Genomic DNA, 24,784 nt, shown 5'->3' with positions numbered 1-24,784 from the left:
TTGCTCTTCTTTTACCAGATACAATGATGGACTGTGAAGCAGCTGCTAAACAGGCAAAAAATATTGCTCAGCATGATCACGAAAACAGACAAGTTAATGCCAGCTTTCTTTAGGAGACTGAGTGATAATTTGCAGTTACCTCCCAGGCTGCTGATCCACCTTGGCCACTAGAAGTTGGTATATCTGAGGACAGATGTGGACAGAAGTCTCTAAAGCTATTCAACCTGTGCCTGTGGTTCTGCATCAGAACCACAGAGCAAGGCAAAAAAAATAATACATGGTGAAGTGAGTCAGCCCAAGACACAGCTCAAAAAGAACCCTTATAATTAAAACAGTATATAATTAAAGCAGCCAACGATGATGCTGTAGACATTCCTTTCAACACCGTGGCACAACCTCAATGACTGATTTTCCTGCTTGTGGACTCACCTGCTGCTACAGTCACACTGTCATTCAGAAGTATTTTCTTAAGCAAATTAGTTCTCCTTCAGAACTGGCATCACTTAGAAATACATTTCACAAGCCTTAGACAGAAATTATCTGAAAAACAGTGACTGGTTAGCTAATGCTACATCATTCTACACTATATTTTAGTTTGACTCTGAGCTTACATACCAGCCTTACACAAAAAGGCTTTATTTAACCTGCCGTTTGCTTGCTACTAAGCACTAACATCTCCCATTCAAAAAAATTCCCTCATGCACCTCCAAGTCTTAGTAAAAAATATCAAACACAGAACAGCATACAGATCCATTACTGAACAATACTACTGCAAGTATCCTTTTCAGAAAGAAAGTATAAGCCTGCTTTGCAATCCCTGGGTTCTAAAACATGTCTCTTTCCTAGTGTAACTACTAATAATGTTTTTGATTACACAAAGCATAAAAACTGTGGTCTTTGCACACCAAGATCTGGAACAGAATTATTACTCCAGTCATCTGATTGCTACCAAATATTTCAAAGTGCAAGATTAAAACTTTAAGAATTATATAAACTTTTGCCATTAATCAGATCTGTGTAAGCCAAATTCTGATTCTGGACAACAACCTGTTACTTCAATCAAAGCCACTATTTAAACAACAACTCTAAAGATAAATGTTTGGGCATAGTACTTTTTTTTCTTTTCTTTTTTTTTTTTTTTTTTTTTTTTTTTTTTTTTTTTTTTTTTTTTTAGAGAACCCTATATATGATATTTTCTGATTTTCATAGATGTTAAGTTCAATAATTTTTTACTACAAACATTTAATGGCCTTTTCACTCTATGTTGCCTAACTGAGGTAAGCTAAGCTACTTCTAGAGAAGCGCAAACATGTCAGCTCCAAGGCTAAGCAACTGCTTTAAATACAGGCTCAAGTACAGAAGGGCTCTAGATGCAGAAGATATGACATTAAGCCCAATTTGGACTAAAAAAATGAATACATTGGATAAATGAATGTAAAAAGTTAAGTCTGACATTATTGAGGTGGACTGTGTTAACAGTACCAGTATTGCTAAGGAGTGGTCTATACAGTGCGCCAGAATCCACACAACATGGGCAAGAACATCCTGCACCACTGAGCACAGAATGCTCCCCATACAACCATCTGGATACCATACCTTACTCTGTGTGCTGTCCCACCTCACAGAGAATTAAAAGACACATGCTCCAGAGCTAAGAGACAACTGCTAGCACACCTCACCTGACATGCAGTGTGAAGTCTAAAAGCTTTATATACACCAGTTTATGCAGTGCAGTGAACCAAAGCCAATCTCACAATGCTTTTCACAATCTTTACTTTAGCTGTATTTCACAAACTCACTTGCCATGGAACCACACAAATGCAGAAATGAAAGAGATAAAAACAGAAAAGTAACACTCTTCTTCCAGCTGCAGCACTAGTTCAGCAAGTCTACTGAACTCAGTGACACTGCACCTGTCAAAAAGGTGTATCTGTGACCCTCAGGGTCAAATCTGGGATGACACATTCATGGTTCAAACACTCACCTAAAGTTCCATCACAGATGCACACGTTTCTCCAGAATATTAATACAAGTTAGTATCTAAGAACTGAAAAATTTCTGGCTGAGATTATGAGTTAAAAAAAAAAAAAAAAAAGAAGAACAAGATGAGATTATTGTGATTTCTGTTCTCATTAAAGGATTGAACTTGACTGTGCTCATCAGTCGAAAATGATGGTGCTCTGAAAGAGTTTCAAACTGACAACCCCAATTTTCAGAAAACAGGGTTTTTTCAGAACTGTACGCTTTCTATACACAATACACTGACACCAGGTATTTAGTGGCTACATGCCGAAATTCAGTCAAATTGTTAATTCCTACAGAGTTCTCATAATCATTATTTGTTACAACTGGGGAAAATGTAATGTAATCTAGAGCCTGCTTCAACTATGTGGCAAACAGCAACATCTTGGCAGAGTAAATTGTGGAACAGAAATGCTTAGGCTGGCAAGGACGTCTGGAGATCACTTGTCTCACCTTCTGCTGAAAGCAGGGGCTTACATTAGATTACCCAGGGCCTCAATGGGCCAAGTCCTTAGGAGAGATCCCACCACTTTCTCCAAGCAACCTATTCATAATTAACTACTCTAAGTGGGCAGAACGTTTTTCTTACATCCACGGCTTGGAGTAGAAGGGACTGTAAAGATTCAGTTTCAACATGTCTGTCTGATTCAGGCAACTTACCATTCAGCTTGGCCCTAAATGACACCAGGGATGGGACATCCACAATTTCCCTGGACAACCTGTGTGTCACCACACTCTCAGTGAAGTACTTCCTCCTAACATCTAAGATAATGTACCCACTTTTAATTTAAAACCATTCCCCTTTCTCCTGTCGCTACCAGACTGTGTAAAAAGTCAGCTTCCATCTTTTATCTAAGCTCCATTTAAATATTGAAAGGCTATGTGAAGTCTCCCCAGAGTGTTCTCCTCTGCAGGCAGGATTCTCCCTGAAGCAACTTAGTCTCATAGCCCCTTGTCAAGTCACTGTGCTCCCTTTTGAAGGCTGCACCTCCACCTTTCTCTGAAACTATTTTCTAGATAATGGAAGGCAGTGATCCTTCTTGAGTTCCCTCTTTTCTAGCCTGAAATTTCATATTTTCAGCATTTCTATGCATGCTAATGTGGTTAATGGTAGCCCTTCATGCTATGATTCCAACAGACATTACACAATGGCTTTCACGCCTAGATAGAGCTTTAAAAAAAAATCACTCAGGCTTCTTGCTGCTATTTAAATTAAATGACAAAGTACACAGAAACATAAGCTAACACTCAACATATTAGAGCATTGCTTCTCTGAGATCAAAATTCATAATGCTCTTCTTGAATATAAAGTTCCATGTTATTATGCACAACAGCCCACAGTAGTTCTCTTACAGTTGAAAAAGAAGCATGTTTGTGTGAAGTGCACTCTGAATTGAAGGAAGGCTTGATTTAACAGGAAGGCTTGGCCAAAGTCCTTTGACTCCTCACAGAACGACTTCTAGAGATTATGAAGCGTGAAGCGTTTGATTTCGTTGGTCAAATAAGATGCCAGATCCTTTACATGTAAAGTTTTTTGTTTTTTCTTCACAAGTTCTGACTGTGAAATTATTTATCTCCCTCTGCCTCAGAAATAACATACTACTTTATGCAAAGAGCTCAATTTGAAACGAACGCATTCAGAGGCCGTGAACGGGTGAATGCTTGGCACTGACATATTTCATTTCTGTTTGAATGCTTTACTCTAGCGAGTGAACACTTAAACGACTTTTGTCACGCTAACGAGCCTCCGCGCTGACAAAAGCCTGGAGTGATTTATCCTTAAATCCGCTTTCAGGGCGGATGAGAAGAACGAGGCACATGCCTGGAAACAGATTACAAAGGATCAACAAGTCTTCCCTCACGGACGCCGGGGCGCTCAGCCCAGTACCGGCCGAACCTGTCCGCTTCGCGGGCTCAGCGTGCCGCGCAAGCCTTCCTCACCTCACCCCACCCCACCCCACCTCACCCCACCCCACCCCACCCCACCCCACCGCGCCCGCCCCGCCGCCCCGCCGCCCCGCCGCCCCGCCGCCCCGCCGCCCCGCCGCCCCGCGCAGGGTGCGGAGCCGCAGCCGACTCCTCCAGCCCCGCACCTCGCGGGGATCGCCGCCCGGCCGCGGAGGCGGGCAGCCCCGTCCGTGCCCCCGCGCGCAAGCAGGACTACCTGCTGGTCTCCAGAGACGAGTACCGCTCCGGCAGCACCTGCAGGCAGCGCTGGAAGAAGCGCACGTGCCGCTCCTTCAGGAACTCCAGCCTCTCCGCCTCTGCCCAGCTCGGCGCCGCCATCTTGCCGACACGCACTGCCGGCGCGCTGCGGCTGCGTCACGCGCGGCCCCGGAGTGACGTCACGGCGGGGGTGGGAGAGGAGCTGACAGGAGCCGGCTGCGATTCCGGCTGGCGGCTTACAGCAAGCGGTGCTGGAGGGTAAAGCCTGCTGCTTCTTGTTTTTAAACACGGAACGGGTGTGTCTGCAGGGTTAATGTTTTCTGGTAAGAGCCGTGGCTTACCATTTCAGATTTTTTTCCTTCGTCAACCCGTTAGAAAGGCTAAAAATTGCTTTTTAGAGTAAAAAAGAGTAAGCTGTTCAAGTGACCAAGTTGACATGTGCCTCAGGTTAAAACACAGAAAGATGGTGTGTCACCTTCTCTCTTAATTTGGCCAATCTCCTTTTTTTCCTTGATTCTCTACTCCTTTACCTTGCTTTTACACAGTTCGTAGCTTAAGTTTTCGTAGATACTGAAACAGACAGAAGAGGATAAGCTAATTCCCTTACACATATTTTGAGTGAAAATAAATGGTACCAAAACACGTACGTATGCAGCAATTTGTCAGCTTTTGCCTTGACCTTCTTTTGCCCTGGTGCAGAATAAATTCACATTAAACAGTACTGAAAAATCACAAAGGCTGTCTGTGAATGAAATTTAGTGTGAATATGGACAGCAATACCAGTTCTCAAGTAACAAATTCACACTGAGACTATAACTAGATATTACAGCTACTGAAAGCAGCAGGATTGACAAACATTTATTTTTATTACTATATATAACAATTGGGTCTCTCACTCTCCATGGAAAAAAAAGTTGACATCAACTCAGCCATTTTTCCCCAAACAGACTGAATTAAACAAAATCATCTCTATATTTAGAAACACAGACTTCAATAATCCTACAGCCAGAACTCAAATATTGAGGAAAAGAATATCTTTGTCCAGAACAAATTTTTTATACTGGGTGTTGACAGACATTGTTACTCCTACCAAATTAAAAACAGATTTAAGTGAGTAGAATTAGAGTGTCAGGGATTTTAAAAAAAATCAAAAGTACGAAAATATTTAGCAGATTGAATCATACAAGGAAATTGGTAAATTTAACATAATTGTATGCATGAATGGAGAGCTAATTACGAATTCACTCTTGAAATTCAGTAATTTCTTCTGCAGCAGTTCTCCTCCTTTTCAGCTTTCTCTCTTTTTTCCTTCTCAAGCTTCTCTTTGTTCTGCAAAGTATTCCTTTCCACCAGTAACTTCATGTGGCATTGGTGCTGGCATTCTTTTAGTTTCTTTTTCTCTTTCTCTTGCTCTAGTTTTACTTGTGATGCTTGTTCCATCGCAGATGTTATTGCTTTCTGTTTTTTCCATGATGAAATTGCTGCCTGTTGTCGTCTTCTTTCTTCTGCTTTTTGCATCTGATCTTCATACTGAAGCCTTTGAACAATTTCTGATTTCTCTTTCTTCTTCAGTTTTTCTTCTTTTTCTCTCTGCTGCTTTTCTTTCCATTTCTTAATTAACTGCAGTAGAACAGCAGGAAATAAAAAAGATCTTCATTAAAAAAAAAATCTTACACATTCCTGTTGATTGCGTCTGATAAAAATATGTGCTACAAGAATACAAACTGAAGATAGCATAACAAATCTATTTAAGGTAAAAAGACAAAAGAGCAGAACCTATTTCTGCCTTCTTACATTCATTTATTTATTTTTTTTATTTTAGGCACCACACAGGGAGGCTCAAGACTGACCAGCTGAAATAAGTTATGGAATTCATATTATCTTGGGATAATTATGACTACTGTTGTCTTTTTCCTCAATGCAAATTTATGTTTTTGTTTTGTTTTGTTTTTTTCTTTCTTCAGAATAGCAATTCCACTTTCTTCTTTTTAATGTATATCTGTATATTTTTTGTTTTTCAAATAAATATAGTTCTTGAAGGAATTGTAGTTTTCTGCATCAGAATTTGACTGGTGTACTGCTTACATAACGGGACAGACATTCTAAAGGACATGTAACAAGAACTGCAGCTTCACATGGCATAGCTTACTGCTCTGAGACTGGCATCTAACATGCTGGACAATTTCCATTTAAGTATTTGTAATATACTCTTGCAATACTCAGTCCATATCAGTATGCTGTCAGGTCTACATTTGTTTGTAACTCTTTAAGACAAAGATTTTGTTAAGTTGAGGATGCTAAAGAAGATTTCAGTTGCTTATCACCAACTGCAACAGAAATCCACTGAGCGCTACCCCTAGACAAGCAAATACAAAAATAACAAGTGCATGTATTTTAAAAATACGTATATTTTCCTTAAAGCTACAAAGCCCCCAGAATAGTCATTTTACCTCTTTTTTTCTGTCTTGTAAAATGAGAAATTCTCGATACCATATGCCATGTTGTTCAACATCTTCTTTTGTTCTTCCACAGATATACTCAAGGGCTTCATCCACGTAGGACAGCTTCCCTTTGTGTTCAGTCCATACTTTAAGAAAATTCTGATGATCACTATCATCCCAACCTCCTTGCCTCCCCCCTGTTTGCTGCAGAAATCTTTCAAACTCTACAACTTCTGCAGGTAGATGATTTCCCAGTGTTTTATTAACTGAGATCCTAGCTGACGGTAACTTCAAAACTTCTTCTGTTGTTGAGCTGCTCGTTGCCCACAGTTCCACTTTTTTCTCAAAGATGCTGAGCTCATTAACTGCAGTTTTTTCATCCTTCAAAAGCTGTTCATATCTAAGAAGAGAAAGAACACTGGAGTGTAAGAATCCAACAGTCAATGCTCACCGAAAATGAACTTTGGAACTGCTCAATGCCACAGAAAAGTTATTCTTGAAAGATTAAGAACTGACATGGTAACACAGATGAGAACATAGTTGTAACGATTCCAAATGAAGCGCAATACAATTTGAATTCAGTTACCCTTTTAGTGGAAGTGTACACATATGGGAGGCAAACAATTCACTCAATCCTCTCCTGACACTGCAGGAGAGAAAGGAGAAAAAAAAGTTCACTTAAAAAAAACCAAAAATCTAAAACAATCTAATCTTTTCTGCAGCTTTTCTCTGAATAGCCTTTTTATAAGCAAATGGTTATGTTAAACCATGCAACAACTATATTAACAGCCTCTTTGGAATGTTAATTTGTTAATTGTTTGAGTTTTGATTGACATACTACAGCAAAAGAGAAAAATAAAAAGAATAGTTTGATTGATACAAAGCTTTCATTGTGTGTCAGGAAAGCATTTTTGTAACTGAAGCAGACATAAACGTACATTTGTCTCTGTTCATCTTTAAAAGTATTGATTGCAATTTCAATTTCTTCCAACATTTCCTTGAGCTCGTCAACAACTAAAAAGGAAAATAAGAACATATCACCTGAGAAGTTTAAAACATTTTAATAGTAATTCTCCATTATCCATAATTGTAGAGAATATAAAGGATTCTGAAATGCCATTATTTCAGAGTACAAAAAAAGCCACAATTCCACTTGTTTTACAAGACTCTCATTTATTCAAAAGGCATGATTTCACAGTGACTTAGTCAACTAAATACAAATCCTGATATAAATGTTTACTTCATTTGAACAAAAATCTTATTCTAGGTAATCTTCAATTCAGAAAATGAGACAGCCTTATCCTAAAGTAAAGAGTTTCCACTTTTGTCTTTAACAATGCAGTTAGTGATTTTGAAAGCACATTCTAATCTTTTTTCCCACACCAGACTGTACCAAGTATATTTAACCTACAGCTCACTGCTTTATTCAAAGCTGGGCTTACAAAGTGACTTCAGAAAGTAAGACTTGTATTCTGTACTGTCAGCATGCTGTAAACCTCATCTGCAGAGGGTGGGTAAGCCTGCTGTTTAGAGAAGACCTCTTGTGCAATGGTAGACAAATGTTTTGGAATGTGTGCGTTTTAAACCTGCAGAACAACCCTACAGATGCAATGAATACAGTTTAACTTGGATCTAACTGACACCATTATATCATCTGTAACTTTTAGTTCCACGTACATCTTGATCTGACATCTTTGCTAATGATTTAAGGAAGAAGATGCCTTTTTTTTTTTTTAATAGTATAGACACTCAATAAATGAAATGACATGCATTTCATCTAGCATCCTCAGCTGCTACAAGAGCTTCAGCTTGAGTTCAATTACACTGCAGTAGATTTAGAAAAGAATTTTTCTTTTAGTGCTTGTTTCCCAAGAGGTTCAAATCAAACTGAACAAGTTGCCTCAGCATTTCATGCAGAATATTTCTGCTTGCGCTTCAAGCTAGATGGTCTGTGGATGGCTTGAAATTAGTTCCATGAAGATACTCTGTGACCTTCTATCAGATGATAAACTGCACTACAAAACTACTGTACATTAAAAAAAGCATATAGAAAATACTTGACTTCCAGCATTCTGAAAAAAGAAACCCATGTAACTTCTGGGACAACATGTATTTCTCAGTTTCTGCTGAGAACTGCAAGAGGTTTTACCATTTCTGACATTTTCCTTCCTTATCTCTCCCTTCCCAGATTCCTGGAAGAGCAAACAAACCACAGAAGCATCCAAAGACTGTAAGAGAATCATAAGCAATATTCAAAGGAACCTGTCCATGAAGGAAAATGTTTTAAAATCTTTTTGCATAACTTACATTCTGATGTATGCTTCACATCTTCCAGTTGTTGCTGAAGTCTCCTCACGTTATTACGTATTTTTGTTAGCTGCTGCAGGATTTTAGTTTCTGTTAAACAAAATAAAGTGCTGGTAGTCCTAATGGTTTCTTTGTCTAATAAATTCCATGCAAGATTAAAAGCAACAAAGCATCCAAAATAAACCAGTAATTTCATTCAAGCAGTAAGTTCTGTTTAATCACATGAAACTGCTGTTTATACCACCCATTTTAACATAACTGCAACTACATGTAGCTGAGTGCGTGTACTATACATCTCCTCATCAGGTTTTAAAATTAGTAGCTTCTTTCTAATGGTGTCAACAGTGTAGTCACATACAGATTAATGCAGTTTTCTCTAATGTTTTTATCATGTAACTGGATTAGGAGAACAATACTGCCTGTAAAGAAAGCAACTCCATCTCAGTTATGAGTCAGACTCTCTCCTATACCTCAGAACAAACTTGGAATCATAATGAAGAAAACAAATTACATAAATCTAGTTAGAAATCATATGGTATTTGCTGTGTTAACTGAAGTAGAATTAGTGTTTGCAGGAACTTCAAGCATGCATGTGCTTATTTACTTTGTTACCATTTAGGAGTTTATGAGTTTGTAGGCACTATTAATTAGCATGAAGCTCTGGGCCATTTTAAGGTACTACGGAGTCCTCTAGCCTAAAAGGATTGGTTTATAGGAAGAAATAAGTAATGGAGTCCAAAATCTAAATGTAATGAAACATAGCTAACATGTGATCCTACTAATTCACAGTAAAACTACAGAACAAGTAGAAACACATAGGTTGTGTTGAAAGACCTTAATGAAGTAGCACAGTAAATGAGAAGCCTGGGAGACGTATGTACCCAGAAGATCCTACCCTAACGCTTTCACATCTCACATCTAGTACCTTAAAACTCTTTTTTATATTTTTATCTTATATACCCATACTTTCATACTTCTCCTTACACCTGAAACATTTTCTGATCTTTTTAGCTTAGTCATTCCTTGGAAATATTCACATTTCTTAAGGATTGTAAGATATAAAAAATAGGACAAGATCTGTCAGTTAAGATATCCATATTGAAATACATACAGATTTGTGAGGAAAGTGTATTTCCAATTGTTTCCCTGAAATCTTCCCCTTATTCAACTTACATAGTTTTGATATTCTGTATCAAAAGACATAGCTTGATTTGATTACTTTGAAAAAATTTAGGTACTTCATCCAGGTTGTCACTTTCTGTCTTTCACCATTTAATTAGTATGGCAAGTGGAAAAGATGATACAGGACACACTACGTTTATCATCTCACAGAACTATTTGCACTACGAATATTTATTATCCAAGAAAGAGAAAAATGCAGCCACAGAACTGAAGAGTTCAAAAGCCTGTTTGTAGGCAGGGTAAGAAAACCTTCTTTTATGTATCTTAGCAAGATTATAATAGATTTTGCAGAAATCTGTTGTAATCCTACAGAGTGATTGAGATAAGACTGAGGAATGATTGACAAAGGAAATCTAAATTAAGCATACAAAACTGCTTCTAAGTTTCTAAAACAGTAAGATTTCACCTAAATTTTTGTGAGTGGTATCTGCTGCATTTAAGTCTAAAAGAAAACAATAATAGAGAAGGCTCAAGATGTTTGTGCTACTGAATTTTGAAAGTGAATCAAGAAATTGTTCTTTACAACCATCAGTAAAATAGTTCAATCATCAGTAAGACACTTCAATCAGAATCTACCTCTCAACCACACTAATCTTTCTAACACTGCTAATTAAAAAATTAAGCAAACAGCTGTAAAAGTCAGCAAGCAAACAGAAGAAAAAAACATATGAAAACAACACCCCCAAAAAGGTATCTTACTTTCAGTTTTCCTATCGACAGACATTTTACATTCCAGTTCTTCCAGAATGCTGTATTCTGCTCTGGAATCACTCTTCCTATTGTAAAGACATCCATTTTTGTCCTTCTGTATATTTGCAAGCCTGAAAAAATAATATTGCCACATTAAGCAAGCAACACTTTGCAAAGCAGCAAGATTTTCCAACATTAGTATATAGGTGATACTGGTCAGCAGAAGCATCTTATATTTTGTACAATTTACTGGTTTACTCCTACTACTGTTCTCAAGGGAAACTCTTCCAGTTATAAGCCTATGCAACGAAGTAACCCAAGAATGTGGACAAGCAAGTTAAAGAGGAAATTATCTAATGGACAAGTAGTGCTTCACACAGTAAAACAGTGAGAAGTTTTATCTGCATGATGAATGCTTACTAGGGAGCCTTATGAGAAGAAAGCACTGATGGGACACAGGCTGTATTACTGCAGTTGCACACATAGATGGAGCCCCAGCAAAGACAAAACAAGTGTATTCCCTCAGGGTTATTTACACTGGCAGTGGTACTACTACTACTGCAACTGAATATTCAAATTCAAGTTCATTAAAATTGGAATAACTCAAAATATTAAAGCTGCTACCGTTTGTCACATACAGATTCAGTCCTGTATATTTGTTTCCTTATCAGGGTAAGAAACTTTCAAATACAACTCAAACTATGTTCTGCTTTTTTCTACTACAACTAGGCAGTTTGCTAAAATTTGACCCAGAGAAGCACAGATGCAAAACCACCACAGAAACTGAAGTCCATAGCATATCTGTGTAATTTGGTGCTACCATTAAGAGATCAGAGCAGTACACACTGATGCTATGCTGAACAGAGATGCAGCAGTTAGCAGTGTCAAGCAGAACTACTGACAACCCAAAAAACCCTGTCTCTCAGAATGAGGTTGTTTCTACAGTAGGCTATAGAAGCTGTGTAGTTGAATCCTCTACACAGCACAGAGATGCCTTCATAGTTTAAATGCTTTGCTGCCCGCTGGAGTTCACGGACCAGACGAGAGTGATAAAATCTACCACAGTGTACAGGAAGCCTTAAGAGCACAACTACAGAAGGACTGAAGTGTGCCACAGTTAATGGCATCCAAAGCTGCTTGAGAATCCCTACATAACTCAGCAGTCAACTTCTGAGCCATTATCCAGACTCCAGGATAATTAGAGGAGCTGATCTAATCAGATGGCAATGTGTCTCCATGAGACCACATAGTTCATTCAAGATTTCTAACTAGAAACTTCTGCCACCTCGAGTTGGCTGGCTAAGCCAGATCTTCCTCATAAAGCTCACCTGTTCAAGGATTCTGTTCTTTCAACCACCAGAACAGTTATTACAGCCCTTATTCAAGACATAGGGAAACACGTTTAAATTACTACTGTGCTTGAGCTGTCCTGAATTCCCATTTTCAAAAGCACCAATATTCTAGAAGTGCTCTCAATTTCCTATGAGGAAGCTCCTTTAATGCTGCCACTATTTCTGCTTTGTTGAGATGTTTTAAAGGCTTTAATTCCCTAGGAAGGCTAGCGCAGCTAAGTAGGAAAACTAAGAACTCAATAATGCTGCATGCACACCCAAGTAGAAAAACAGGGAACCAAGTAATGCCACAGGCACTTCCATTTTTGTCAATCAACTGAGCATTAGCAAACTGAAGGAGACAACTGATCAAAGTCCAGGTGGTAATTAAAACAAGGGGCAACTTCAGAGCTCAGAAGCTTATCCTAAATTACTATAACCATCATAATAATCTACCTGGGATTCTGCAAATGAAATTGTAGCCTCAATACTTAATTACCATGAATTATTACCTTGAAGCATAATTTATATTATAGAGTCACAGAATTACAGAGATTGGAAGGAACCTCTGGATATTATAGAGTTCAACACTCCCACAAAAGCAGGGTCCCTACACTAGGTTGCACAGGAAAGTGTACAGGTCTCAAATCCAGAGGAGATTGCACCACCTCTTTGGGCAGCCTATTCCAGTGCTCTGTTACTCTCAGGATAAATAAGCTCCTCGTGTTTGTATGGAACTTCCTATGTTCCCAGCCATCATCCCTTTTTCACAGAGTCCACTCCCAACAACCTGGCTCTCATATTTAAGATATTTGTAAAGAGTGGTGAGATTCCCTCTCAACCTTCTCTTCTCCACACCCAAGAGCCCCAGGTCTCAGGCTTTCCTCATTCTAGAGATACTACCTTCAGAACAGCATGAAATTACACTCAAGTTTGTTTTTTTGTTTGCTTGTTTTGTTTTGGTTTTTTTTTTGCTTACTGAGTTCTTAAATTTTCTGCTATTCTTACAAATTCTGTTTCCTTAGCTTGTTCAGCTTTCATCTTGCAGTTCTGAATTTGTTGAGCAGCACCTGCAGCACTGAAAAAACTGTCATTCTGTAAAATAAGACAAAACATTCAAAAACAGTATTTTGTTTTTAAATACTGGTTGTTTTCAAGCAGACGATGCTGAGATCATGAACAACACGACTTCAGTTTTACACTGCTGTACTTCAAAGAACTTTAAGTCACGCCGGTACAAAAGTGATGGGATGGCAAACCTAGGTGTGAATATAAAAAGGCATCCTTCAGTAGAGATGGAAAGAACAGCAGCTCACTTTAGCAGAGACAGCTGATCTCACTGACCCTGCAGCCTTGCCTTCATGGCTGCTTTTACCCGAAGATTCAGAGGTAACTCAGCACTTGGTGGTAAGCACACAACCAGCGTTAGGCAGACCGTGCCATCTCGTCCAAGGAAAGCACGCCGGCCTGACTTCTGAAAGCCTCTTAATATTCCTCGCATACTGTCAACTCTTAATTCACAGCAACTTCGCAGCTCTCCCGCCACGCCCCGGCCCTTCCCGCCTCTCTGGACGAGCCGCCCGCGCCCTCGCTGCGCGCTCTGCTCTCCGTGGGCAGCCGGCGAGGCGGGCTTTGCGGTCGGGTCTTTACCTGCTGCTGCTGCCCCAAGGCCGCCGCGCAAACCGTTGCCAACGCAGCCATGTTGGCCGCCGGCGGCCGCCGCCGTCCCGCCCCGCGCCGGGCGTGGCCCGTGGGTCCGTCCGACGGGCGCTGCTGAGCGAGGGCTGCTCGCCGCCCTGTGGGACTGCGGTGTAACGCTGCGGAGCGTTTAGTGCTTCAGACGGGGCGCTGACACTGTAGGGAGTGGCATTCGCTCTGGTGCTCCGAAGGGAAACTCTGATCTGGGGAAAGAGGTCCTGAATTCCTGGGCTGAGGATAGTGTGCAGAACCTTCAGCAGCGTGGCACGGGCGGGAAGTGACTGCCCTGGGCCTGGTTCTGGCAAGAAATAGAGATTTATGTTATTCAGTACAGTCAAGCTATCATCACAGAATTACAGAATGGCCTGGGTTGGAAAGGACCGCAGTGGTCATCGAGTTTCACCCCCCTGCTATGTGCAGGATCACCAACCACCAGACCAGGCTGCCCAGAGTCACATCCAGCCTGGCCTTGAATGTGTATCAAAATCTCATTTTTCACTCACACGTATTCACAAAACTTCCAAGGAGTTGCCATTCAGATTTTCTATTTTTATGCTGTTGCATATGGAAACAACTACACTATACATTTCACTTGTGAGAGAGAAGCAGAAATATATTTACTCATTTAGTACAGATGTAATGCAGTGATCTAACATTGTGTCAACAGGATTCAAGATGGCTAGAGACACTGGATTATTTACCGCATGGAGGGCAGGGTTAAACACAACACACATAGGGATCCTGGGTTCAGCTGAGGCAGTGTAAAAAACACATAGATGTTTTCATTATTAGTGAGTGATAGATGCCACAATGGAGAAGAGCTGCTGCCAGGATGGCACAGCAGCAGGGGATGGGACGGAGCCAGGACAGCCAGCCTGAATCAGGCATGAGGTTATTCGATACCATGTGACATCGTGTGGAAGGCTGGAAAGCTGTGGGGAGTTGGCTAAGGGCATGCTGCTTTTGAGAGTATGCCGGGTGTCAGTCAGCAAGTGGTGAACAATTGTGGATGTAGTACACATGTGCATAGTTCCCATTTCATTTCTGTTTCTGTTTTCTGTCTTATTAAATAGCTCTTATCTCAACCAATGAGTTCTGTTTTATTTTCAGTTCTCTCCCTGGTCCATCTGAGAGTGAGTGAGGAAATGGTTGTTATGTGCACAGTTGCCTGCTGGATTAAACCACTCCTTTCAGCACCCAACATGAGGCTCGAAGGGTTGACATAACAGCACATCTGACCAGTTGGTGTGTGGCTGCTCCCATCTCACCCAGGGTTGTGAGTGCAAAGGAAGGGCACTGCACAGCCAGAGCACTGGGACTGCAGCATAGTCAGAGGAGATGCAGCTAGGATGTTCTCTGCAGCTTTCTCACACCCAAAAAACCAAGGGCCAGCTTCTCATCACCTTCAAGTTAAAGCAGGATAGAAGGAGAAACAAGCCAGAAACAGGCTGGAAAGTTGGACACTGGAAACTAGTGAGGCTGGATAAGGGCAAGAGCAGAGAGCTACATCTGCGGAGGAATAATTGCACACATCAGTAAAGGTTAGGGGCTGACTTGCTGACTTGCTGGGCAGGAACTCTGCAGAGAAGGACTTAGGTATCCTGATGGATAACAGATTGGCCATGAGCCAGCAGTGTGCCCTTGTGGCCAGGAAGACCAGGGGTACCCTGGGATTGCATTCAAAGAGTGTGGCTAGCAGGGCAAGGAAGTTTATCTTCCACCCCTATTCTGCCCTGGGGAGGCACATCTTGAATACTGTGTCCAGCTGTGGGCTCCTCAGTACAAGAAAGACAGGGAACTATTGGAGAGAGTCTAGTGAAAGGCTACAAGGATGATCAATGCCACAGGCATCTCCCTCATGAGATTTGAGACTGCAGCCAAGAGAAGAGGAGCAGGAGGTGATCGTAACAATGCTTATAAATATCAGAAGGTTTGAAGTCAAGTGGATGGGGCTAGGTTCTTTTTAGTGGTGCCCAGCAACAGGACAAGGGATAACAGACACAAACTGGAACACAGTACAAAAAAGTTCCATAGAAACATGAGAAAGAACTCAACTACCAATTGAGCTGGCCTTGCTTAGTCAAAGCTCTTACATACTGTAGAAGGAGACAGAGCCCCTGCTGTACTGAAAAACATGCTGGATAAGACACCAGTGTTATGAGTGCCTTGGGCAAAGGCAAGACTATCAGAGGAATAGCTTTTGAACCTTGGCGAGTGATGCAGGATAATGGTGAAGTCTGATGTGTACCTTAAGGAGTTTTGATGTTGGTGAGAAGAGCCAATAATTTGAGTTATATAATACTGCATGTAATCACTGCTATGGTTGCTATATGCCTTATAAACAGTAGTACTATTACAGTAGTACTGTAAGAGTCACCCATATTAATGAATTTTGACCTTTTTTTTTCCAAACCAGAACTGGCTCCAGCATGCAACAATCCAGCATCATGCATTATGTCTCCTGCCCTGAAGGGCTGTTGTGATAGATGGAGCACAAGTCAGGCTAAATGAATTCCATGGACATTTTACAGGGTTAGCCCAAAGACTATGGAAATGATATCTGTGTAATAAATCAGGATGTCTGGGAAAGCGTGGGACCTGAGCATGATATAAATTATATGGAAAAAGGGTTGGATATTGTCCTGGTTTCAGCTGAGTCATTGTTAATAGCACACCAGTGTTTGGTTACTGCTGAATGATGGGGTCTGCGCTGGGCTCAGCTCCTCAGTGGGGAAGAGTTGCTGTTTTTATGGCACTGTGGGAGGGTGTGAGGCAGAGTCAGGGCAGATGGCCTTGATTTGGCAGGGGACAATTCTGTACCACATGGCATCATATTGAAGGCCATAACTCTGTGGGAAGTTAGATGGGGACTGGATGCTGCTCATGGTCTGGCTGGACATTGGTTGTTGGTGGTAAGACATTGTGTTGCTAGTGAGGTATGAGCTGGCAAACAGTTGCCGTGTTAGCTGAGTGTTGGTCAATGGGTTGTGAGTAATTGCACTGAGAATATATATATTTATATAGTTATAATCACATATTTCTTTCCATTTTCTATTTTTTTTTTTACTTAGAATTTTTTTTTAACTTATGAATTCTATTTTGTCTCCAGTTCTCCTCCTTGTCCCTCTGAACAAATGGCTATATGGTGTTCTGCTGTCTGCCAGGTTAAACCACAGTAACAGGAGCTCCTCCCATTGAGTCAAGAGGTTCAGAGAGGACCTTAAACTCCTTGAACCACAGAGGTAAGGAATCTAGATGTGGCTAGATCCACTGTTAGTTCCAAGTCTGTGGTCAGTGGTTTATGTCTAAGGGATCCTATGCGCACAAGCAATTAAGTGGTAATCTTAGTGAAGATAAGAAAGTTTACCATCAATCTGAGGTATAATCTCAGTGAAACTATTGAAGCTTAGTACAGTTAGTCACTTACTAAAGATCTGCATCGGCAGCATGTCTTGACGCCAAAGCATAAGGGATCTCTGTGCAGTCAAAACCACAGGATGTATCCCTTCTCAAGGGAAGATCCTGCTGTGCAGCCTGCTGCCTTGCAGAAGAGCTTAAGGGGCTTTTGTGCTGCTCATTATTTACAGAGTAAGATGATTGACTCACGATCATGTTTTTTCTTTAAGCACGTACTCAACTGGCATTCAGTGTCTGAACCAGATGTCTGTTACCAGTTCTTTCAGTCCCCCAGTTAGTCATTAACTGCTGTATTGAGAGTGTTTCCTGCACTCTTGCTGAAGCTGTACATGCTCAATGCTTTCAAAGAACTTTTGGCTGGCCTACTTGCATCAGAGAAGTCAGCTCTGGGCATGGCAGTGGTTGGGTTTGGGGAATCCAAAGCAAACTGTGCACTGTCTCTATTTCTTCCAAACTGTGGCTGTCCCCAGGTCAACCAGATGGTGAATTCTTGCGGAGAGGTCATAAGAAGGGTGAGGAACTACTTAGGATAGGGAGCTGGTTAATGCACAGATCTAGCAAAAATTGATAGAAAATAAAGCTAGATAATCCTCATCATAAATACATAGGAGCTAAACAATACTGAAAACTGTATTTTCTATCAAATGATGCATTATGTCCAACCTACAAAAATTCTCAGGAAATTACAATCTGCTGTGGTTAATCTGTACAGTGTAGAGTTACTGACACTGCTGACACTGTTGTAAGATTGAACTGGGAGTATGGAGAGGGATACCAGTGTTGTATTGTGGTTTCTCTCAGTGTACTCAGAGTTGTAGCGCTTTGCGTCTCAGAATAGGCCACATGCTGAAATTTCTTCACGGTCTCTCTTTGAAAAGAGAGATTGAAAATCTGATTGGAAACCACATAAGTATTTCAGAATTTATACGTATATAGTAACATGTTTACTGAAAATGTTTGCAGTGCTATGACAGCTGAGGATGGCAGTGACAGTCCTCAGTCTTGTGTAAAGAAAAGCCTGCAGGAAGAACCTGTGTTGTGACACTATTGTAAGCACAAGGCATCTGAACTGAGATTAGGATTTCAGATAATTGGGTTCATTACCACTTATTTCCTCTGTGAGCTTGTCAGGCATGCTTGTTCTGAGAAGAGAAGGTGCTAACAGCGTTTGCCTTCTTGACAGGAGAGGGTTGAAAAAATAACCACTTAAAAAGATAGAGCTATTCTGGCTTGGATTTGATCTGAGAAGGGCTGCAATCTGCTCTACCGGTCCCCACTTCACCTGCAGTTATCTCTGGCTATGGTGACAGCTGTGATATCTCTGGCTACGAGAGCTCTTTGATGTCATGAGATCTGAGAGCATCTGAGGGGACTTTTGACTTTGCTATCTCAAACTCCAAGAGCAGCCATTAGGTGTGGTGAGGCAGGATATATACACAGGCCATTAGGTGTGGTGAGGCAGGCATGGATATACACAGAAGTAAAACCAGTAAGATCTATGGAAACTGTCTACATATAGAACCAACCCCCCCCCCTTCTTCTTTCCCTCCCCACCCCCCCAAAAAAAAACCCACCAAAAAAAAACAGCAAGCAAACAAACAAAAAACCCTTCCAAATAATTGCAAAAAAAAAGCACCCTTTTTGGAAGCACCCTTTTGTCATCTTGGAAGATGCAATGCCAGCAATCGGAGTATTTGTCACAGCCACATTGCTTTATGGAAGAGGCTTCATCTCTCACAGTATTCATTTGATTTCTTCCACTTTACTGGAATCCTTCAAGTCAAATGAAGAAAAATGAAGCATTATATTCTCATCCATGAGATCCTGAAAGGAATGGCCTGCCCTACCAGGAGGCATCCACATCCTCCCAGTGGAGATGAACTCCGGGAATAAAAGACTTTCCAGAATAAGTGTTTCTTTCCAGGTAAACTCAAGAACACTAAGAACAATTGTAAAATATCAAGTAAAAAGGACAGACTTTTCTAGAGAAACAAACTGGAAGTAATTGAAAAAAGGAGTATATTAGTGATCAGAAGAGACTGAAGTCTGTTAGTACAAATATCTACACGTAAAAGAATTCGTAAAATTGTCTGGGTATCCTGAGGTATGAAAGCACACACTTCCTGGTTACAGTATGAGCTTTCCTCGTGTTTTGATTTCTGAGAACAGTGTTTCCATTCAAGCCTAATCTGATAGTGTAGCTTCCAACTCATGTCAGAAATAACCCAAGAGTAAACTAATAATAGAATATGAAAGAGGATGTAAATGTTTTTTTTTAAAAAAGAGAGAAAAAAAATGTTGTGTTGCAGATACATTGAACATACATACCTGTGTGCTTATTCTGAGATACTGTAATAATGAAGCCTGGGATAGTGAAGACACGTCATTCTTTTGTAATTCTTTCATTGTTCGTCTCCCTCACCTGTTATAAAAGGCAGAAAAAAATATTTCCCACAACTCAATGTGAAAGAAAATAAACAAAAATTGATAGCAGGTATGCTAGTAAGATACAAACTTTTCTTAATCTGTTTCTTATGCCTCAGAGTTTTCTTAAAATCATTCAGAATATGAAGGTGATACATAGCTGAAAGTTCAACTACATCTTCCATCTTAGATCTGGGAAGGAGAGGATAGAAACGTGCCAAATTACAAACAGCTTTAGGCTTTACCAGACCTCAATACAGCAGTAGATAGGGTGCTCTCCTAGTAAGCATTTTTGTATTCGGTCAACAACCTTAGCAGCTGCTTGCATTTGAAACTGGCACACTGCATAGGTCGCAGTACTGATAGCATCAGTCACTGGGGCTTCAAGACCTTACTGAGCAGCTGTCTATGCCAATTCTTTCGCATGGTGGGCTTTTAATTTATCAGCTTCTGTGTTACTTTTCTGTAACTGCTTACTATTGCAGCCAAGTGTCATGCATTTTCTTATGTTCTCCCTTTCACTGGCCTTTTCTCTATCTGCTTCCCACTTTGGGCTGTCTGGAACTTTTATTCCATCTGTCCCATTTAAGGCCATTCATCCACTAACTCAAGTCATTTTCAGCTGCATTCCAAAAACTTCAAATAACTTAAAAGCAGATAACTGAGAATGTGATAACATCATGATCAAGGTTCTCTGGGGAAGTTTCCTGGATGCATAAGGAAAATGTCTGGCTAGCAGAGCTGAGCTGTGCAAGGAGCGAACAAAATGAACAAAAGCAGAATGGTTTTTAATCAATAGAGAGAATAACTCAGTCAGTCATGACGTAGCAACAACAAAGTTACTTCATCTTGCTTAGGTTTTGGGCAGGTTTTCGGGCCTTTAACACTGCCTCCAGGTTTTAAGACTACTTGCGATTAGGTATCAATCACAAATGCTGCAGAAGCAACATTTGCAAGTAGTGTGAGAAGAGAGATTTCATTTACAGTATTGTCTTCAGTTTTACTTTTCCTGAATTTTAAAGCAATACCTAGACCCAGAAGAGCTTCAGTGGGAAAACTTTACAAGCAGAAGCAGGTAAGACATAGGAGAAGGAAATAACTGTTGGAAATACCCAGATAATTTATCAGGACGGTATCTCTGGTAAAGCAGAGTGGCAGTGGCAGGCCTCCTGCAAGCAGGAGGGCATCCAGAAAACAGTGTTATGTCTTCTATGCGCTATTACTGGACACTTAGCTCTTTCTCCCCTGTTTCCTCATTGGCTGAATACTTTAGGTTCACAATCTTCTCGACACTTTACTAAACATAGGGATACTGGCTAAACATCAGTTGTCGCTAGCTAAGCATATATCGCTAATTATTTAACTTCTCACACTTGCTCATTCAACACTTGTTTCTGGACATCTGCTCGTCCTTGCATAGAGATAAGCTTGGAAGGAGGACAGAGGGGAGTATCTTGATGTCTGCCTGTTGCATCCCAACCTACCCACAGGGCGAGGCAATTCAGCCTTGTGTAGAGGCCCTGGCTTCTTTGATGTTTGTTAAGTCTGTTTTTCTTTTGCTGAGGGTCTCTTATCCAAGCAGAATAGCCCTACAATATGCTTTCTAGTCCATAATACTATACCTGTACTGTTTGGAACATTCAAAAACTATTGCAGTTTTGCAAGCAAGAATTAATCACATAATTCAGCAACTATATTTCTAAAATATGTTACTAACATATATAGTATTTCTACTTTATCACATCAGCTATTTCTGGGGGCAAGTTACAAAATACAAATACATTATGCTCTACTTCAGATAAATTCCTCCTTTTCTATATCTAATGCAGAAACAACATTCAATTCCTACACTACCTTTTATGTACTGAGGGCCTGATCTCATAGCCTGCTTCATTAGCATTCCCACAAAGCTTTTCCTGAAGCTGGACCTTTTGGCGTCCATGACATCAGACTTGCTGATTCCCAGCACCTCAGGGGAAGCTGAGGCTGTGATGGGAACCTTAAAAACGTTTGTGTAGATGGTCTGCAGACTTCGGTTTGAAGAAACTGAATACTACTTGTGTAGCTGGTCAGTACAGAGCATAGAGTGTCATGGGTGGTTGGTTTTTTCTCTTGATTACTACTATTAAATAACTGCCTTAGAAGGACGAACCTACATAGTATCAATTTTCTATATGCAGTAGGTAGAAAGTAGAAAAGATTTGAAATAAGCCAGAAAGTGAAACTGAATCCAAGGAACATTAGTAGTACTCTTCTGTTGGAAACCTTTGTTCTGAGGCAAATGTGCTAATATGATCAGAAAATACTGTATCAGCACGTATCCCAGGTTCAAACTGGGTTTAGTAATTAGATGGTATTCTAATATATTTTTCTGTGTGTTTATGTATCTTTTGTTTCTTTGTTTGCTTTTCTTAGATATCAGAGTCTTGTCCCTTTCAAAGTAGGAAATGCAGAGCACTTTTGAAAAGTCCCTGCATGTTGGAGAGCAGCAGAATTTTCAGTGAAAAGAATGGGCTATCAAGATGTATGAAATGTAGTCTTTCACATGTAAGTGCTGAATGTTTGACATGCATAATGTGATACCAAATATGCAAGGCATTGGAGGAAGTTATAGTGGAAAAGCTTATGGTGGAGGCATAGCAAGGGAGCAGATGTGAGGCCGCAAAAGGGATTCAGAAGATGCCTACCACCAGCACAGCCACTGATTTGCTAGGAACCATGAGGCAAGGCTCAAAGGTATCAACTTTCCCTGCCCTGCAAACAGACATTCCCATGCACAGTGCTGTGAGGGCTTGGTTGGTAGCACTGTGTCATTGCTGAGCACTACAGGAGAAACAGCATTGAGAATTACTTACCAGCATTCTGTTAACAATTCACTTTGCTATATGTGAAATTAAATAAGCAGACACATTTGAATTTGTACTTGAGCTGCTGTTAACCACACCTGCAGAGAATGTGATTTAGAAAAAAAACCAAGCAGATGTAGAATCTCAAAATAATATCCTATCCTTGCTAGTTAACAAAGACTACAGGCCTGAAGGTCACAGCAGTCCTTAGATAGATAATTAGCAGAAATATGCTTGGCTGAGAAACAAACAAACATTGTGGAGCAAAACAGAGAAAGTGAGGTATTCTTTGCTTCACGACCTCTTGTACCAGGCTGAGCCATAGATCAGGCAGCTAATAAGGAAATGAAGAAAGCCATAAAATATGCTTTTTTTTCCATAGTGAAATATGCACATAAAGGTAGCTCTGTTGATACCTGTGACAGGAAATCCCTGCCATATGTACTTTTGGAAAATGAGAGGCATGAGGAAGGAGAGGAACCTGTTAGAGAACTCTCTGGCATGCTGGGGGAAAAATATGCAGAGCAGTAAGCTGTATAGTTTCAGAATAGTAAAACCAGGTATATTTGTTATGAGGGGAGTTCACAGGGACATTTCTTTAGGAAGCAGCCCAGGATTATTAGATGTTTTTAGCTATGTTTGAGTAAGCACCAAAATCTAAAGGCCAAGGCCAGATTACAAGTGGTTTAAATGTGGCGAGAGTAATATGCTTACAAAGCCAGACAGCTGCCAAACAGATATATGACAGTGAAGAGTGGATGTTTTTGTTTGTTTGTTTGTTGCAGCATCCACTTCTCACATATTAACAGGGCATTTCCAAACACCATTCATATCAGTAATCCTCAGAGCTGAGGGCATATCAAAGATTGCTTAAAGCCACTTTTTCCCCTGCTACTCTCCTTGCTTCTCAGCTTTTCAATTCAGTATTCACTGGTAGAGAACCCACAACAAGCCATAGGATGTTAGGGCTTTGCTCGTGGCAAAAGGCATGTGTCTGTAAGGCAATGGACATAACTGTACGTGTTCTATAAACAAATAAACAAATGGTAAAAATAAACACATAACAGATTGGCACCCTTTACAGATGTTTAGATGACTCTGTGATAGAGGGGTGTTGAACCACAGAATGTATAGAAATCTATTTGGTAACTTGTTCTCTGTTGGCAAAGAGTAAGTCTGGAAAACATCCCTCAAGCTCGCCATTTTTCTTGGAAACAATTTTATTGCGCAACCACACCATTAAATATGCCATCAAATGCCCTGAAGAGCTTCCTGGGCAATTTTCTCCATTCCCAAGCTAAGTTGTTCCCCTTACCCTTTCCTCCACCCCCAGTGTCATTACATTGTTTTATCGGAGAATTCCAGCAGGACTGATATGCTCTCCCTTCTCCATCATTTCCCTTCTGATGTCTGTGAAGAGCTCTTTCTGTTAATTCTATATTTTTTTAGGAAGAGAAGATATGGATTCTGACCATTCTGCAAATCAGAGCAATGATAAGATTTATTAGGGTTTGCTGCCCTTCTGAGACTCTTTAGTAACCTGACTGTAATCTGAAGCGTTGATGATAATTAAGGTTTATGATAGAGCATAGAACTAGAATTTTCTAATACTTCTGGGGTTTGTTTTTTTAGGTTAGATCTTCTCTATAAACTTTCTTTTTTTTTTTTTTTCAATATTTACTTTTTTGCTTGGAGTTGTTTTTCTGTGACAGTGATACAATGAGTGCTGAAATGAGTGACCGCTTCTTAGGATCCAGAGATAGCTCATATGACCAATGAACATGGGATTAGATATATGGCCTCCCTGACAATGCTATTGTAAGATAATTCTTTTCATATTCTTTTCAATTATTTTCCCCCTCATGAAGAACTCTACTGCAGAGGGATGCATGGCTTCTCCATGATGCTTATATTGCTTGGGTATATACAGAGTGGGAGAGGAACTCCCATTGTTTTATGCTTGTGACTGATTGGCTGAATTTATGTTGGAGGCAACAGATCTTGCTATGCAAAAAGGTCACCTTGTTTCCTCTCAAAGCCTGCTAAAATGACTCCAAAGCAGTTTCCCAGCTGCCAAAGAGCTGTAAGCTCACAAAACATGTCTATTCATAAAATGTGTATGGGAATCCCTGCACCTGGGAAAAGCTGAGATTGATAGGAATGATGCGTTCAATGAGTTACCCCCTTGGGGGGCTTGGTTTACCTACAGCTCAGCATCTTTTGTTTTCCATTTTGCCCTCAGTCTCTGTTTGGCTGCAGT

The 24,784-nt window shown here is 40.4% G+C and overlaps 2 protein-coding genes across 2 annotated transcripts in view; both read right to left on the bottom strand.

Moving 5' to 3' along the window:
* The window catches only part of PGGT1B (protein geranylgeranyltransferase type I subunit beta), a gene marked incomplete at both ends in the record, with an annotated part of 32,698 nt that extends 28,390 nt beyond the window's left edge, over positions 1 to 4,308 (bottom strand). Inside the window, 1 exon segment of the mRNA XM_079548612.1 lies at positions 4,187 to 4,308. Within this exon segment, the coding sequence (XP_079404738.1) occupies positions 4,187 to 4,308 (122 nt within the window).
* A 1,121-nt stretch (positions 4,309 to 5,429) lies between these two features.
* CCDC112 (coiled-coil domain containing 112) lies at positions 5,430 to 13,840 on the bottom strand (the record flags this gene model as incomplete). The annotated part of the gene is given in 8 exon segments (XM_079548169.1): positions 5,430 to 5,472; positions 5,474 to 5,808; positions 6,639 to 7,029; positions 7,568 to 7,643; positions 8,937 to 9,026; positions 10,818 to 10,939; positions 13,119 to 13,234; positions 13,790 to 13,840. Coding segments are annotated over 8 exon segments (1,224 nt in total).
* Between the last annotated feature and the right edge of the window lie 10,944 nt (positions 13,841 to 24,784).

The sequence above is a fragment of the Tetrao urogallus genome (assembly GCF_951394365.1).
Source record: "Tetrao urogallus genome assembly, chromosome: Z".
Taxonomy (NCBI): domain Eukaryota; kingdom Metazoa; phylum Chordata; class Aves; order Galliformes; family Phasianidae; genus Tetrao; species Tetrao urogallus.
Note: the sequence above shows the minus strand (reverse complement) of the source record. Positions and strands in the feature narration are given on the sequence as shown.